This window comes from Camponotus floridanus, unplaced genomic scaffold (assembly GCF_003227725.1).
Source record: "Camponotus floridanus strain SB8 unplaced genomic scaffold, Cflo_v7.5 scaffold49, whole genome shotgun sequence".
Lineage (NCBI taxonomy): Eukaryota > Metazoa > Arthropoda > Insecta > Hymenoptera > Formicidae > Camponotus > Camponotus floridanus.
In genome coordinates, this window is record NW_020229647.1 from 500736 (window position 1) to 516282 (window position 15547).

Genomic DNA, 15547 nt, shown 5'->3' on the forward strand with positions numbered 1-15547 from the left:
AAGTTGAAGAAAAACTAATTTTTAACAACAATTACTAAATATCTTTTATGCAGTTAATATAAATTAATATAAATATTCTTAGCGTGGCAAATATCGGAGTTAAAAATGAAAATGTATTATACCAACAACTATTATATCTCAAGATGTATCTCTCAACATCAATTATCTCAATTTTAATCTTTTTTGGCTTGGCATCGTGCCTCGCATAACAATAATTCATTCTGTATAATTTTGTGGTTGGAAAATAAGTTACATGTGCTCTCATGTATAAAATATTTGTCTTTCCACTTTCATATAGCAAAATAATATTGATTGTTTCAAGATATTGATACAAAATATTTTAAACATTGTAATTTTTAAATAAAACTACACAGAATGCGTAGTTTGATTTATTTTCTGAATTATTATTCTAAGATAACGCTGTCAATGTCAAATAACCGAGGCACTTCGACTTCAGCAGTGTAAAAGATGAAGGAAGAAAGTCAGATTATAGAGCAGCTGTACCACTTGAAATACAGATGAACGACGAGTCGGGAGGAAAAGGAGAGCAGTACTACAGCTTTGACGATTCTCCATAACTGTAGCGAATTATTTGCATAAACAAATTTCACCAGAAGTGAATCCAACATGCCGGTAACGCTATGTCGCTCTATCTGTCTCTGTATATGCAGAGTAGCCTCGCTTATATTCCTCTCTCGCAACTATATTTCTCTCTCGTCCTCGCTTCTACGCCATCGCGATTTTCGACTAATTAAATTAATTCGAGTGGATTATTTTCGACGAATATGCAAATCTGCGACGAGCGCGTGTAGAATTTGACGCAGAGTAGATGCAAGAAAGGCGACTGATTGCGAGCGAAACAATTCAATTCAATTTTTATTTCATCTGTTCCATTTACATTCGCAATTATCGTTAATCCAACAATTATTGATGCGATTAAATCAATATAATTTTGATAAGTTTTTACATTTCAACTTCGCTTTCTCTCTCCCTCTCTCTCTCTCTCTCTCTCTTTTTCTTGGTAAAAGCGGCAATTCAGGTAAATACCGAAGTCCAAAAGAAACGGGAATCGTTGGACAGATCTAGAATCGATTTTTTTAGCGGAAGCGGTGTGTGGGCTATTGAAATCAGATTAGGAAACGTTACGATGTATCGATGTAGCGTATATCGTACAGCGAGATTTTGGTATAGAAGCTCATAGTTGTATCCCTTTTCGGAGGACTGAGGGAGGGAAAACGATGTCGGGGCGGTCAAACGCAGCGAGTGTCCGGGCCAGACGGCCGAATGGGCAATCAACGATCGAATGCCTCATGCGGACGAACCATTATTCTCGTCCAATCGGCATTGCAACATGAAACACCGGCAATTGCCCGATAAAATCATTATACGCCTCATTACTTGTCAGCTGCAAATGCTCGTTGTCTGCCTTTTAATTTACAGCTCACCGCGATGATTGCAATTTCAGCGACATTATAGGTGTCCTTCTTTGCTCAGCCGCGAAACGCATCCTTGCGCGAAGCAAAATTAGTCTGTATACGATGAAAATGCGATGAAAGTGCTATTCGACGACGCTATTATCCAATAGTTGTCGAACCATTGACATTGAAAATAAAAAACGTAACGAAAATTGGCAGCCGAAATTTTTTATCGCTATTTTATTTTTCACGATATAAAAGTTACTTAACAGTGATAACTCGTTTCGCGCAAAAGCGTAATCGAGGCATTAGCACCATTACCGATTCGGCATGCAGAACAATGCGGATACTATGCCGCGGACAATAAAATAGTAGCTGGCCATCCGAGACGATGGCTCGAGGTGTTTCGAGCACCGATAAAGCGCGGGTTAATTGCCGAATGAAATTAAACAGCAGTTAAAGCTTCGAGTCTTGAGTAATTATAAGAAGTTATAAGATGCCTCCTGTATTCCAACCTTTCCTCTTCTTCCCCTCCCTCCTTTCCTCTACCGTCCTCCCATACCACCTTCTTGCGCGCTCTCCTTCATCAACCCATTCTACTCCCCCACGCGCAACCCTCGTCCTATCCTGACTCTCTCTTAAACGTAGTATCCCCGGGGGCCGTTAGCTGCAATCAAAGTTAACCTGAAGTTATAGGGGAAAACTGCAGAACGGCAGTTAATGTTTAACGGGACTGTTAACTGCAGCCCTTCTCGCTGTTTTCAGCGCTTTCTCCCTCACGCGTCCGATCTTTAATATAGGTCTGTTATCATCACGCGGATTTAGTAAATAACGATGAGATAAATACATTGTCCATCAAAAATTTGATGACAAATAACTCCGATAAATATAAGAGAAATATCTAATTTTATACAATCTTTCCCTTCATTACATCGATTTTAATCTTGCAAAAATATAATGTTAAACGCTTATTATATCTTATAAAACGTGATGTGTAAATGAGAAAGATATAAATATAAATATAAATTGAATGATAAATTAAATCTTTATAATTAACTTTTGATGTAGATGTACGTTTTCATAAATTTATGACATATTAAACGTTGATAGAGAAAAAATATATATAACTGAATTAAAATTTTATCTCAATTAAAAATAGAATCTCAAAATGAATACATCTTTAATTTGTGTAAAAAATTTAAATTGACACTTGTTTCATGTAAATTTGATTTAACAGGTCTTCCCAAAATATATACATATGACATGAATATTTTTAAGGTCGAATAATTGCAACAAATTAAGCAAACGAAATGTTACTGTATTCGCTGTAGTAGGGCAATGAAAATCTTTCTCCACGCGTTACTTCGACAACTTTCGCTCACGATAATAATTGCGATAATTACAAGAACGTACACGAACAAACGAGCCTCGCATCTCGCTCGTAGTTAACGCCGAAATAAGGGAACAAAACATGCGGGTTTAAAATAGTATGAGTTCGACACTAAAGCAGCACTTCGCATGGAATTGTTCGTGTCTGTTTCACGCTACGAAACGGCCAAGCAAATACTTGTGCAACACGAACCGCGTTGTCTGAGAATGTAAATGGCCGCCGGCTTACGCTCCATTCAAATCTGCTGCGAGAGAGAATTAGACTCGGATTTAAATAAATTCTAAACAGATTTTGCGAAATCGCCGAGTAAAATAAAGTTTAGCAACTCGTTTCAAATCTATGGTAAATAGAACATGCGCGTATGTGTAGTGTGTATATGATTCCGCAATCAATAATCTTCTTACATTAGAGATTTCTATCTGATGAGCAAAATGTGCACAGAAGCAACCTTAATTTTCCAAATGCGATATATAACTTCTAATATTGCTTTTCGTTCAATTTCAACTCATTTAGTCCGTGCAAATTACTGATAGAATTCAATTTGGAATTGACTAACAGGAAACGATGAAAAACGAATTGAATCGTTCTAGTAGCAGAATAGGTACCTGAAAGTGTGCTAAATTATTTTTTTTCTCATTTTTGATGTATCTATATTTGCGACAATTATCAATCTGAAATAACACGAAACAATGAAAATTGACAATGAGAGTTACAGTTATCTAATATATTATAAAATGAGAATTCAAGATTAATGATACTAGATAAGGATTGTGAGTACAAATTAATTATGATAATAAGCGCGGATAAATGAATAGTGGCGTATTTACATTTACGTAATTACCGAAATAATTAATGCCTTATTTAACGTGACTAATGAATTAAAGCTCTCTCCCTTTCTCTTTCTCTCTCGAAAGAGATGCAATCGTAAATCGGAAACGCGATAATTAGGCAGCACTCAATCTCCTTCCGAACAAAGAGAATAATCGATAAATCAGTAAAACAGTATTCGTTATGCAATGATTCAATGCGTTTCTGAGCAATACATACCTATATGTAGATGTTGTTGATACTATTAGTACTCACTTACATTTCTTCATATATAACAGCGTACATGCATACGTACATAATGTTGAATTGTAAAACATACAGCTTTGTATCCCAATGCTGCATGTTAATTGCATATAATAACGGAATGTAAAATAACTCATTCACTCTCTAATAATTATGTTTATTTTTAGGAGTAATTTTCTCTTTTTTCATTTTATTCTCTCGATTAATTTTTTTTCTTTGATTTTATTCTCTGATTTCTTTTTTTATTGTTAGAGTTAAAATATGATATAAATAACAAAAGTATGTAAACCAATAACAACTACCGCAGATTTTATCATCTTGTCAAAATTTTAACGGTTGAAAGGATTTATAAAAAACAATTCTTTATTTTTCTCTCCTACGCACAAATACACATATATTTCTGACACTGAAACATAAAACACGCGTATATATTTCTGATACTTGTTCTTTCTAGCTTTTATAGCGGTTCTACAGTTGTTTTACACGTGTCCTAGCTTGTGTAGTTTTTTTTTTCTGTCTGTCTAGGACGCTCCAGTGCACAGCGCGCGGTCTACTGATGATTAGCATGCTCGTTATGCTCAACGCTAATGATGCTTGTATCGTTAGACAAAAGCTACATGTAGCAATCATGCAACGAGCTTATTGGAGAAGAAGAAAAGCGTCTCCTGAACCGACAGATATACGAAATGAAACTGACAATTAATTTCGCACAAATTGTCATCAAATAAGTGACAAGACAACATGGCTCATTGCAATATAAAAGTCAGAGATTGCACAGAAACCGCAGTAGTTTAATAAACTTAAAATTGGTAAAAAAATATTAAAATGCGCATGCATGTGTGTTATCAAAATAATGTCAAATTTTGCGCTAATTTGTTACTATCTAAATGCAAATTACATTATTCTAAATATGATAAATGCGCATGCGCGTATGCTAATAAATTCAGAATATAATTAATATTAATTACAAACGTGAATTTATTACGAAGGTAACACTATGCGATACGATATCATAAAAGAGAGAATGACGTACGCAACAAAATAATAAATAATGATCTGCTCGACGGGGACTTAAGAATTTCTCGACTAGCAGGAGCATAAAAATGCGCGCGGCGATTTGTGGGCGACGTTAAACTTCTTCTCGTGACACGCGCGTGATGTACGATTTGCCCATGGAACGGTCTTGAGGAGGAAGGGAAGGAAGGGGGCGCATTCGAGAGCGTGATCTCTTTTTCAAGGGGCGGAACGAGACGCGTCGTCCACCATCGTGCCGAAATACGGGGAAATTAATAAATTGCTCAAACTTAAGTCGAGGCTTCCCTCCCCCCCTCCTCCTCCACCGTCCCTTTAAGTGCCGGAATAAAGGACCCTCATAAATTTCATTCCGCACGCCCGAGCACCCTCGCCCGAGCGAGAACGGGAACGGCGATGGTTCCCTTCATCCCCGAAGAAGGAATGCTCTCTCGCGCGCGAGCGGCATCGCGTCGAGCTGGCTCCCGCCATTCGAGCCTGAGAAATTTCGAAAGAAGAAGCGGGGAATTACGCTCTCTCTCTCTCTCTCTCCCTCCCCGTTCTCTCGTCGCCATGAAACGCTCGAGATATACGCCCGTCTGATAAGCGCCATAACGTGATATACGGCGGTTACGTCGCGACGACGGGAAAAAAGCGCCCGCGAGATGCTGTTACGCGACTATTTTGCCCAGTTTCCCTCCCTCGAAACGGGCACGCAACTAATCCTCCAGCATTTCCGCGAGAACGGGGAATTTGTTTCGTGAAAATCGAGTCAAGCTTTACGCGACTTTTCTTTATTTGCGTCTATGAAAAAAAATAACTACTCTTAGAATCTGATAATGGTGAATATTGGATTAGACAGCCAGTTCTTCCCGATGCGATACTTTACTTCTTGATGGTCTCAATAAAATGTGTAAATGTAAGAAATAATGTTACATAAGAGATATGTATTTACCTGCTCAAATAAATTTATAAATAATTTAAAATAATTTATAAATAATAGATTACTCTCTTAAAATGTTACTTAATTTTTGAATACATTTATTCGACAAGTACATTCCTGCTAAAAAATAATTAATAATATATAATTAAATGAAACTGTTCCACAAGTGTGAAAATAAAACGATAATAAAATATATTCTCCCCATCTCACGTTTTTTATTATTTTTTTGAAAAGAAAATTTTAAAGCTGGAAAGTATATAATAAAATTTAGAAATAATTAAAAGTGAAAATTATTATATATGATTCGTTAATGATATGGCTTAGTACATGATCATCGGAGTGAATTTGCATCCGAAGAAGTCGTTGACATTTTACGGTAAGCGTCTTTTCGTGCAAATAATGAGCGCTGCATTTCCAACCGGTCGGGATGAATGGGATCGGGATATAAGGTTGAGAAAGGGGTACAATGGGCACGACTCGAGCCTTATCAAAGAGCCTTAATTGCATTTTTATCGGGGATAAAAAATGAAGCATGAATCCGACAGCGCAGTCCGCGCGCTATCAACGTGCCGGCGCGGCATTCCCGGTTCGCGGATTGGTCGAACGATGGTGACGTCGGCGGATATAGAATAGGTGACGGTGGTGGTGGCGCGAGGGGTACGGGGCTCGCAGGGGAATGAATAGCAACGTGAAACAAAAGCACCGGGTTACAAATGGCGTGTATTCGCGACGGCATTGTTTTAAATGGCTGTCAGACGCCCGGAATTTATCCCGTTTTGCTACGTGACAAGCGCCATTAAATTTATTTATTCAGCCACGCAGCCGCGCAGGGTCGCAGACGCAGGAGAACTCCCAGAAGTCCCCGGAACCCACCATCTCCCTCCCCCCCCCGGCCTCCCCCTCTTCCTGTATCCGCGTGTTCTACAGGTGAAAACGAAACGGCGAACGAATATTGGAAGCGTGTGCGCGATGGCAAGTGATGTATTGTAGACCGCGGTAATATTCTACGCGAAAAGAAACAAAACGGAAATGTGCTCGAACATTGGAAATATTATTTACCGACGAATATGGGAAGGCGGGAGAAATGTGCGAGCAGGCGCAACGCGAAACTATTTACTTTCGCCTCGATCATAGCGCGCTCGAATCATATGGTAATTTCATTTGATTACAGCACAAGCGACTATAAAATATTGTTCTTAGAGCGCACTTTAGAAAAACATTAATCAACTTTTGGACAAAATTCTCGTGCTTGATCATTGAAAATAAAATTTGTAACGCATTTAAAATAATAAATTTTAAATAATGTATTTAAAATATACATTGATACATATACATTGATGAGGATTGCAAATACCTCTTTTATTGTACATATAATGCTTATATCTTTATTGTTCTGTCTTTAAACAATTATTGCCTAGACAATTATTATTAATTTTTATTATAAAAGCATACGAGAAAAAAGAACAGTCTTTGATTCGCATGAGTCTTAGGTCTGTATACGACTACGTAAAATTTTGCTCAAGGTTTAACGAAATTAGTAACAAATGACTATGTAAAAACTCGTTATTTTGCACCTTCAAAATAGAGCAATCATCAAGGTCCTCAAAGCTGTCACTCGCGATCACAAGAGCGCAGTGATTACCGAGCACTCTTCGATATCTGAACGAGCAAACTTGATCCCGGCGGATCAATGAACGACCTTTTCTGTGGAAAATTCGTTCCCCGACGTGAGAATCAAATGCAACGGCCGGCGGAAAAAGACGAGCCAACCGGTTCTCCAAGATTCGTATTAATTCTTAATTTCTTAATTTCAAGTCGACCGTTAAGTACAGCGTCAAAGAGGCCCGCCCTTCCATCGACAACCAACGTTCTTCCCTCTTATCTTCCTGCCGCTTCATCCATCCTCGTTTCCGGCTCTTCGACTGTCGAAGGAGGTGGGCCGGAAGGGAGAGGAGAAGGTTTGAGAGCGAGCGCAATTAAGCTCTCGCTCTCTTCGCAGATCCATTCATTTTTCAGGTAACGTCGCCGGACGGCCTCATCTAAGTTTTAAATCGCGTGCTGGCGGCGGTCTGCGATATACGACCGTCCTTAGACGAGGGGGAACGGAGGGAAGGTACAGCAGAGCCCGCTATGTATATCGAATCGAGATTTGCATTCACGCTAACTATTACACTCAATTCTTTGTAAATTTTAATGACAGCAGGAAATCTCTGCTAGATATTTTCTAGCGTATCTTGGTATGCGTAATCGCGTCCATAATGATGTAGAAACTTTTATTTTTTACTTAAACGAATCTCATAATTATGCGCGCTGGTACTCTGAAGATGTTAGATTGAAAGCCAAGATTGAAACGGTGAAAGCAAACTGTCAAACAATCTTCCTCGCGGAAAGTCTGAATTATCCTAAAAGCATCAGACTATGTTTTGAAATCATTATTCTACCACGTTTGAGTCTACATTTAATGCTCCAAAAATTTCTTATGATGATTTTTAAAATGCGCTTGTCCCATTATGAAAAGCTCATAATATATTTATCAAAAAATTCATTCAAAAGAATCATTTTTTCCTTTTCAGAGTAAATAATAGCTCGAATAATAGCTTTAAATGGTGTATTTATCTTTGGGTAAAACGCTTTTGAATATAATCTAATTTAATTTAAATCGCTTCATTGGAATCACGAAAATTCACGCATACTCGGCTCATGAAATATGTAAAACAAAATTAAAATATTCGAGTAGCGCGTTATTTAAACAGAAATTAAATGTATGCAGAAAATATGTCCGAATCCTTCGGCCATGAATACGTACAAATGTTTGTGAGAACGAAATGGTCGTTCCTGAAAAGTTTCATAAGCCGGAACGCAATGAGTATAACACATTTCCCGGCAATGCCATTAGCTTTATCAGCTACCTCTAGCTATTTCGTCGACAGAGATCTCCCGCTTGCGCGCTCCCTTTTTCCCTCGTGTTTCCGCGGAGCAAAAGTGGGATCAGATACGTATCAGCGAGATGGAACATCGGACTAAGCCGCAAAGACCAGCGAACGATAGAAATTTACGGCAGGACTCGCCTCGCACTTGTGTACCTTTACATTCCAAACATGAGCTATCTTGCAGCAAACATTTACGATTGCACAAATCACATCAGAATGTTAATATCTTATCTTATAATATCGTTGCTAGTCGTACCAAAAACAGAATCTGTTTTATGCGATCACGGAATTTAAAAATATGTAAATATGTTTCGCGTAATGGAGCGTCATACGTCACGCGAATATGTGCGACGAATATATATTATCGCGAAGGTGTAGGTATCAAATAAAAAGCCTGTAGTAAAATAGCCGTAAAATAGCCAGCTGTACGTACATAAGAAAACAGATTCTGATTACTTTACAAATGGCACAGCTCCAAATTTCCGCCCTTCACTTTTATTCCGTTAGTCGTCCGGTGTGAATACAGCGCGATCGTGTATGCTCCCCGTTAGCAGTACGTGGGCGTAGACACGAGCCTGTGTATACTCACGTGTGTGTGTGCAAGTGTACGTGTGTTTATGCGCGTGTGTGTCATCGTACGTAGGAGTCGAATTCCGAAATGGCGTCGTGTACGTTCGCCAGCGCGCGCGTCCACGTCCGATCGTATCTCCGATGTGGGTCACACATATAGACGAAGTCGAGCCGGAAACTCTGCATTCAAAAGCCGGACTTTCGGTGGAGAACGAGAGTACGTAAGGGAGGAAGAGAGAGAGGGAGAGAGGGGGGACGAGATGGGATAAGGGAGAGGGTTAGGCCGGAGATAAGCGACAGACTCCCTGATATCTCGAGTCCATTTCTGGCTCGTGCCACGACAAACGTCGTACGCGCCCCAACTTGCCTCGCTTCTTCCTTTTCTTCCCTCTTTCCCTCTTTCCTCCGCGTCCCCCGGTCATATTCCGTACTATCCTCGACCCTTCGAAACTACATCGTGTCACCTGAGAGCCGAGCATATATCCTCCGTCGCGGCTGGAATCGACCAAGTTTTCCAATAAATTTCTATATCCGCCGGCTGTGCATCTGCAACGGACGACCCGGGGACTGCCTTATTATGCGGCCGTTCGGCACTGCCGAATTCTCTCCGTATCTCGATTCCCGCCGTCAATGATAAGCGGAGTCGGTTCTTCCGAACGTTCCGCTGCAGCGGGACCGCTTTAGCCGTTCCGTGCACGGTATGCATGTCTGACCATGACAAGGAATCAGATTCCCCATAACGGAAGGACGCTATCGCGATTTTCATGCATGGTATACGTGACTTTTTTTATTGTGACCTAAGAATTAGGTTACAGATCGATGTGTCGATTCTAAGATATGTTCGTTACATGCGACTCTAACATATTTAAATGATGGAATAAGTAGCATGGAGTCGCATTTATTAGCTTCTTATTTTTTATTTGATTTACTACCAAATTACTACCAGATACGTCAAAATTTATTTACGTCGAAAAAAAGCAATTTTAAAGATTGTCATGAATATATTTTTATAAAATATGAATGTATATGTATATTTATTAAAAACCACACGATGATAACGTTGCAGAAATATAAATAAAAATTGACACACATATACACATCTCGTTTAGCCCGAAAATAATGCTCTCGTAAATGTTAAATAATAATAATAATAATAATAATAATACTCAACTAGGACGCTTTAACTTTAACAATTCTACTAATTTTATGATATCGTTTCAAAACGAAAACGAGATAGCCGAAAACTTTCCGCATAATAATTATTCCACTCTGCCCATTAGAATCGTTTATTATTACTACCTCGTGGAAAGCCATTTAGAGCAACCGTACTGGAATCGGAATTGGATTGAAGATCGCACATACGTTCAATTCGATCGCGATCGAACTCGATGAATAGTCGAAGAAGCCCGCTCAATAACGCATTCTAAGGATTTTTCGAGGAGCGATAGACACTAATTAGCTAAACTTTTTCCCTCAACCAATAATGCCTAATCATTCGATCTGCTGTTTGAAACATTAATACGAACTTTGCAGATTCCTTTAATAGCATTCCTTCTTAAGTAGATTTTATGTATAATAAAATTGCCGCAATACGATTAAATTATTGCTCAATATATTGTAATTTTACGAAAACAAATTGTTTATATCATGCTCGCTCATTATTGTTTCGACGTTTCAGAATATTTGGCAGCTTATGTAAAGTATATCAAAACTTGCGAATTTTAATTATTTCATAAATCTCGCGCGAGTTGATTCTATTCCGGCAAAAATCATTTTTTTAAATTTTATTTTCTCTAACCATTCCGGTACATATTTAATTCATAATAGTTTTTTATTCATAAAGAACAATACAAGTATGATAAAATAAAATATGCAATTTTCTGATGACGTTAAAGTGCATTTTCTGTAATCCATGAACAAGTTAGGCCGCTAGACCAAATGAGATCATTCGCACGTGAATAATATTATATTGCGCATTTTGAAACAATCCAAATAGAGCGATACCTCGATATCACCGTTATGAGCCATAACGATCAAAATTCATGGGAGCTACAGCGAGGCAGAATTGTCGTCGCGCGCCGTTGACGTTGTGTAAATGGAAATGAGTGCACTTGTTCGTCCAAAAATCAATAGCGTTCCGCGCGAAATGGCCAATAAAATATGCAAAAGTACTAAACAATGTAAATCCCATGAATCACAGTCGTCGACAGTGCCGCTCGATTTTGCGACGCGAGAGGAAATGGTGAGGATGTGCGATACATCGATAATGTAACCAACTGAAATGATAGTCAATGATACCGCGTTCATGATTCCAGCGAAATGTTACATTACGTTGCATAATGTTTATAAATTTTATAAATTCGAAACGATGTAAAATTTTATAAAGTGATATTTGTGAACAATTTTTTATAATAGGATCTTAATCCTGTATTATTAATTATAAATATAATATCCATTTAAAAAATGGAAATCAATAAATATATTAATAATAGAGAAAATTTCTCCTAAATTTATGCCGAGCATTTTGTTAAAATAAATCGTTAAAATAATCCGCCGAATGTGACACACACAGTTTTAGTTTTGCAATGCAATGTAATAATGTTGTAAATTTGATACTGATATTTATACTCACCGGACCGAATTGTTCGAAGTAGTTTTTGACGTCCTCCAGCGTCGTCGGCGCCGATAATCCCCCGACGAATATCTTCTTTGTCCTTGTCACCATCTATAAAAAAAGAATAAAAAATTAAGTTTAAGACTTTCAACTAGAACGAAATATAAATTATTTTCGAAGCATATTATTTAATATAAATTTTTTTATTAATTAAAATAAATTTTCTTCAACACAAATTATATATAATATTAAATTATATTCACAAGTTATATATAATATTAAATTATATTCCTTGTCTTTTTTTATAAAAACGAAACAATTAATATTCGAAAAAAAGAAATAACATTTTCAGTATATGACTGTGTGAAATTGATAAAGAATTTATTAAATATGAATGGTTTGTGTCTGTAGGTGTGCTACGACATTTCCAGGTTGATTCTATTGGTGTTTTTTATCGTTGCTTTCAGCTTTTATATTGCCCTAACTATCTGGTTATCGATGAAAAAGTTATAAATAATCGATACGCAGGTGCATTATTAATAGCCGAACTTACTTCAATATAACGTATCAATACATAAACACGGTGAAAACACTCGTGCGATATTCAATTTTATGAAAAATTTAGGAAACCAGCGAAAATAAAATGTACACAATTTCCTCTCCCAAGAGACGGAAATCTCGGTAAAGAAAGAAGCAGAAGAGTGAGAAGAAACAGCTGTTGCCAGAAAATGTTACCAGATAATGCTTTAAACAATGGAATCTGAGAACGGCGAGGTCACGGTCGAAATCGAAAGAAATGCTATTGGATGCACATTTGTTGTAGATACAATGTCGCGAATGTGCGCATCGCGAACTGAAAGAAACGCGAAGAAGCAGTGACATCGGAACAAGCAGCACGGCATCGTTCCTTAAGATTGTTCATGGCGAATCCGAAGCGCAACATCGGATCTTACATCGGATACAGCTACATGCGAATACTAGATAAACTCGACGTCTTCGATCCCCGATATTCCTCGTGTCTTCCATGAGATATCGAACATTACTCAGATATTACCCATCGGAAACTATATTAAGTCTTGTAGGTATCAGTATGGTCTAATAATCAATGAATTATAGAAATGGAAATCGCGAAAAAATTTTCGTATTTAACAATCATTTAATTGACATGGCACAATGATGAAAATTTTAAAACATACTAAAATATCTAATTTAATTTCAGCAAATATATGACAAAAATTCATCTCTTATTTTTGAATAAATTAACGTAGTTTTAAATAAATTTACCAAATTATATTTTACATTTGTTTATAATATGTAAAATGAAAGAGACATAGATTTATATAGCATTTTAATTCGAACGAGTAAAATGCAAATAATAATGACAGTGATAAGTCGGATAATGCGATCGTTAGTAGTCGGATAAACACTGCGAAGTAATTCGATAAAGAGGACTCATCGATTTCTCCATAAAATCATCCACTTCGACAAGGTAGATTAATATGAAGAACTTAAAGGAGCTGAAAGGAAGAGGAAGGAGGGAAAAACCGATACTTCTAGTCTTGAAATCTTGATAATACAATCGCATTGTAATAAAGCCGCGGGCGGGCAAGCTGGGGAGAATGAAAGGTAGAAGTCGAATATTTTACGGGCAGAAACTCCATGCTGAGAAAACGAAAGCTCGATCGGGATAGAAGAAGAGACAGAAGAGAGAGGGTATGCGGCGAAAAGGGCGGAAGAGGTAAACTCTGGCAATTTCAGTGATGGCTGGGCTTAGACATCTCTATATCCGGTGAGTAACGCAAACCCCGCGAGTCCTTCCATCCCCCTACGTTCCTGAATTCGACTCCCTCTCCTTCTCCGCATCCCTAACTCTTCCTCAACCCCATGCAAACTCGCAGCGTTCTTCGTTTCAACGTTCTCCACTGAAGGGGAATGAGAGAGGTAAGGTTTCTCGCGAGGTGGGTTAATCAGCGAAGTGTATAAAGTCTCGGGGATAAAAATAAAATGGCAGGGGATCTCGAAAATTAAATAAACGAATCGCCCCGGTTTCGTCGGCGAGAAGTTCATCGTAGGAAAATAACAAAGAGAAAGAGACATACTCGGGGATAAAGAAGGATGATATCATGGATGGATAAGGTGAAGAGGAAGGAAACAATGGAAGAAGGCGAATCTAAACTAAGGAGGCCACTTATTCGAATGAAGCCGCTGCAGCTTCCATTCCTTTCCTCGAGTGCCGAAAGCGAGAATTCGACTTCTTTCATGCTCTCGATAAATAGATACATATAACGAGAATTTCAGAATGCAATCTTTTTACATTTTGCTGTTGCCGATTGCGTAATGAGCACATTGTAAAGGCAAACTAGAGAGACTTTTACCCGCGTTTCCCCATTGCTTTGAACAACGATGCCCGTGACAAAGAAACTTTCGTTTAGGAATGAAAATGGAACATGAAAAAAAAATGTAAGATAAAATATAACACGTATGAAAAAATAACTTCCTTGTAAAACGTTTTTATCGCTTAGTAAAATGTTACATTGAATCAATTCGCAAAATAAATCTTAAAAGTTTCATTTGAAAAACGAGTGTCATCAATTGCGAATTTTTCGTGCAAGATATGAAAGAAGACATAATAAGACTCGTAATTTTTCACGCAATATAGGCTGAACAGCTATTGTTTTCATATTATGCCCTGGTTTGTTAATTATCATTTCTAATGAAATCCGCGCGCTTAAAGAGCTTGGAAGGAAACCAACAAAATAAGTAGTCGAATTTTCGTCGTGAAGACGCGACACGAACAAAAGATGAGGTTTGGGGTTTGGATCGCTTCTCGCCGCGGTTAACTCGGCGAAGAATAAGGTGGAAAAATATAAGTCACGAGAGAAACAAGGAGAAGAGCAGGGCCCCTCGGGTCGTTAGCGGAGATAAGAGCGGATAGCGGTAGAATGGTAATGGAAACTCGGCGAGTTCCACTTATTACGCCGTAGCATTATGTAAATACCGGAAAGCTATTACAATTTTACAACTTACTAGGAGTGGCTTTATAATTTCATCGGTTGAGGGAGAGGAGCCGGGAGAGAGGGCCACCTCATCCCTCTTTACCAAACTCCTGCTTTTCTCACCCGATATGACCGCGTACATGTTTCTGGCTCGCTTTTAGCGCTTCCGTATCTACGAAAATGAAATCGTCCCGGAGAAAGGAGAGAGGAAGATGTAAAAGCTACCTCTCTATTTGCGCAAATTTAATATATTCATCTATAATATATATTAAACCGCTCTGTATAATTTAATATGATTTCATAATGATGTAAATTATTTTATATTAATATTAAATATTGCGCTCTCTACTAACGGTAGTACAATTTGTTTTAAAAAACGTGAAAATTGCACAAATAAAATAAAAAATAAAAACATATTAGCTACTATTATCGCGCAAAGTGCGGGACTTTTATACTTTATTACAACGATTGAAACTTGCGGGATAAAAATGTTATTCCCAAAACAAATCACAAAATTATTGTGTAACAAAAATGACGAGCGGAAACGCAAAGTTCGTAATAAAAGGCGCGCGTTTAATAACGACGCGCACAATTCCATAAAGAATAA

The 15547-nt window shown here is 37.9% G+C and overlaps 1 protein-coding gene across 6 annotated transcripts in view; it reads right to left on the reverse strand.

Moving 5' to 3' along the window:
- The window catches only part of LOC105251501 (RNA-binding protein Musashi homolog Rbp6), a 591643-nt gene that overhangs the window by 162495 nt on the left and 413601 nt on the right, over positions 1 to 15547 (reverse strand). For all 6 annotated transcript variants that reach the window (XM_025412217.1, XM_025412214.1, XM_025412215.1 and 3 more), the window contains one exon: positions 11963 to 12055. In XM_025412217.1, the coding sequence (XP_025268002.1) occupies positions 11963 to 12055 (93 nt within the window). The remainder of the gene's footprint in view (positions 1 to 11962; positions 12056 to 15547) is intronic.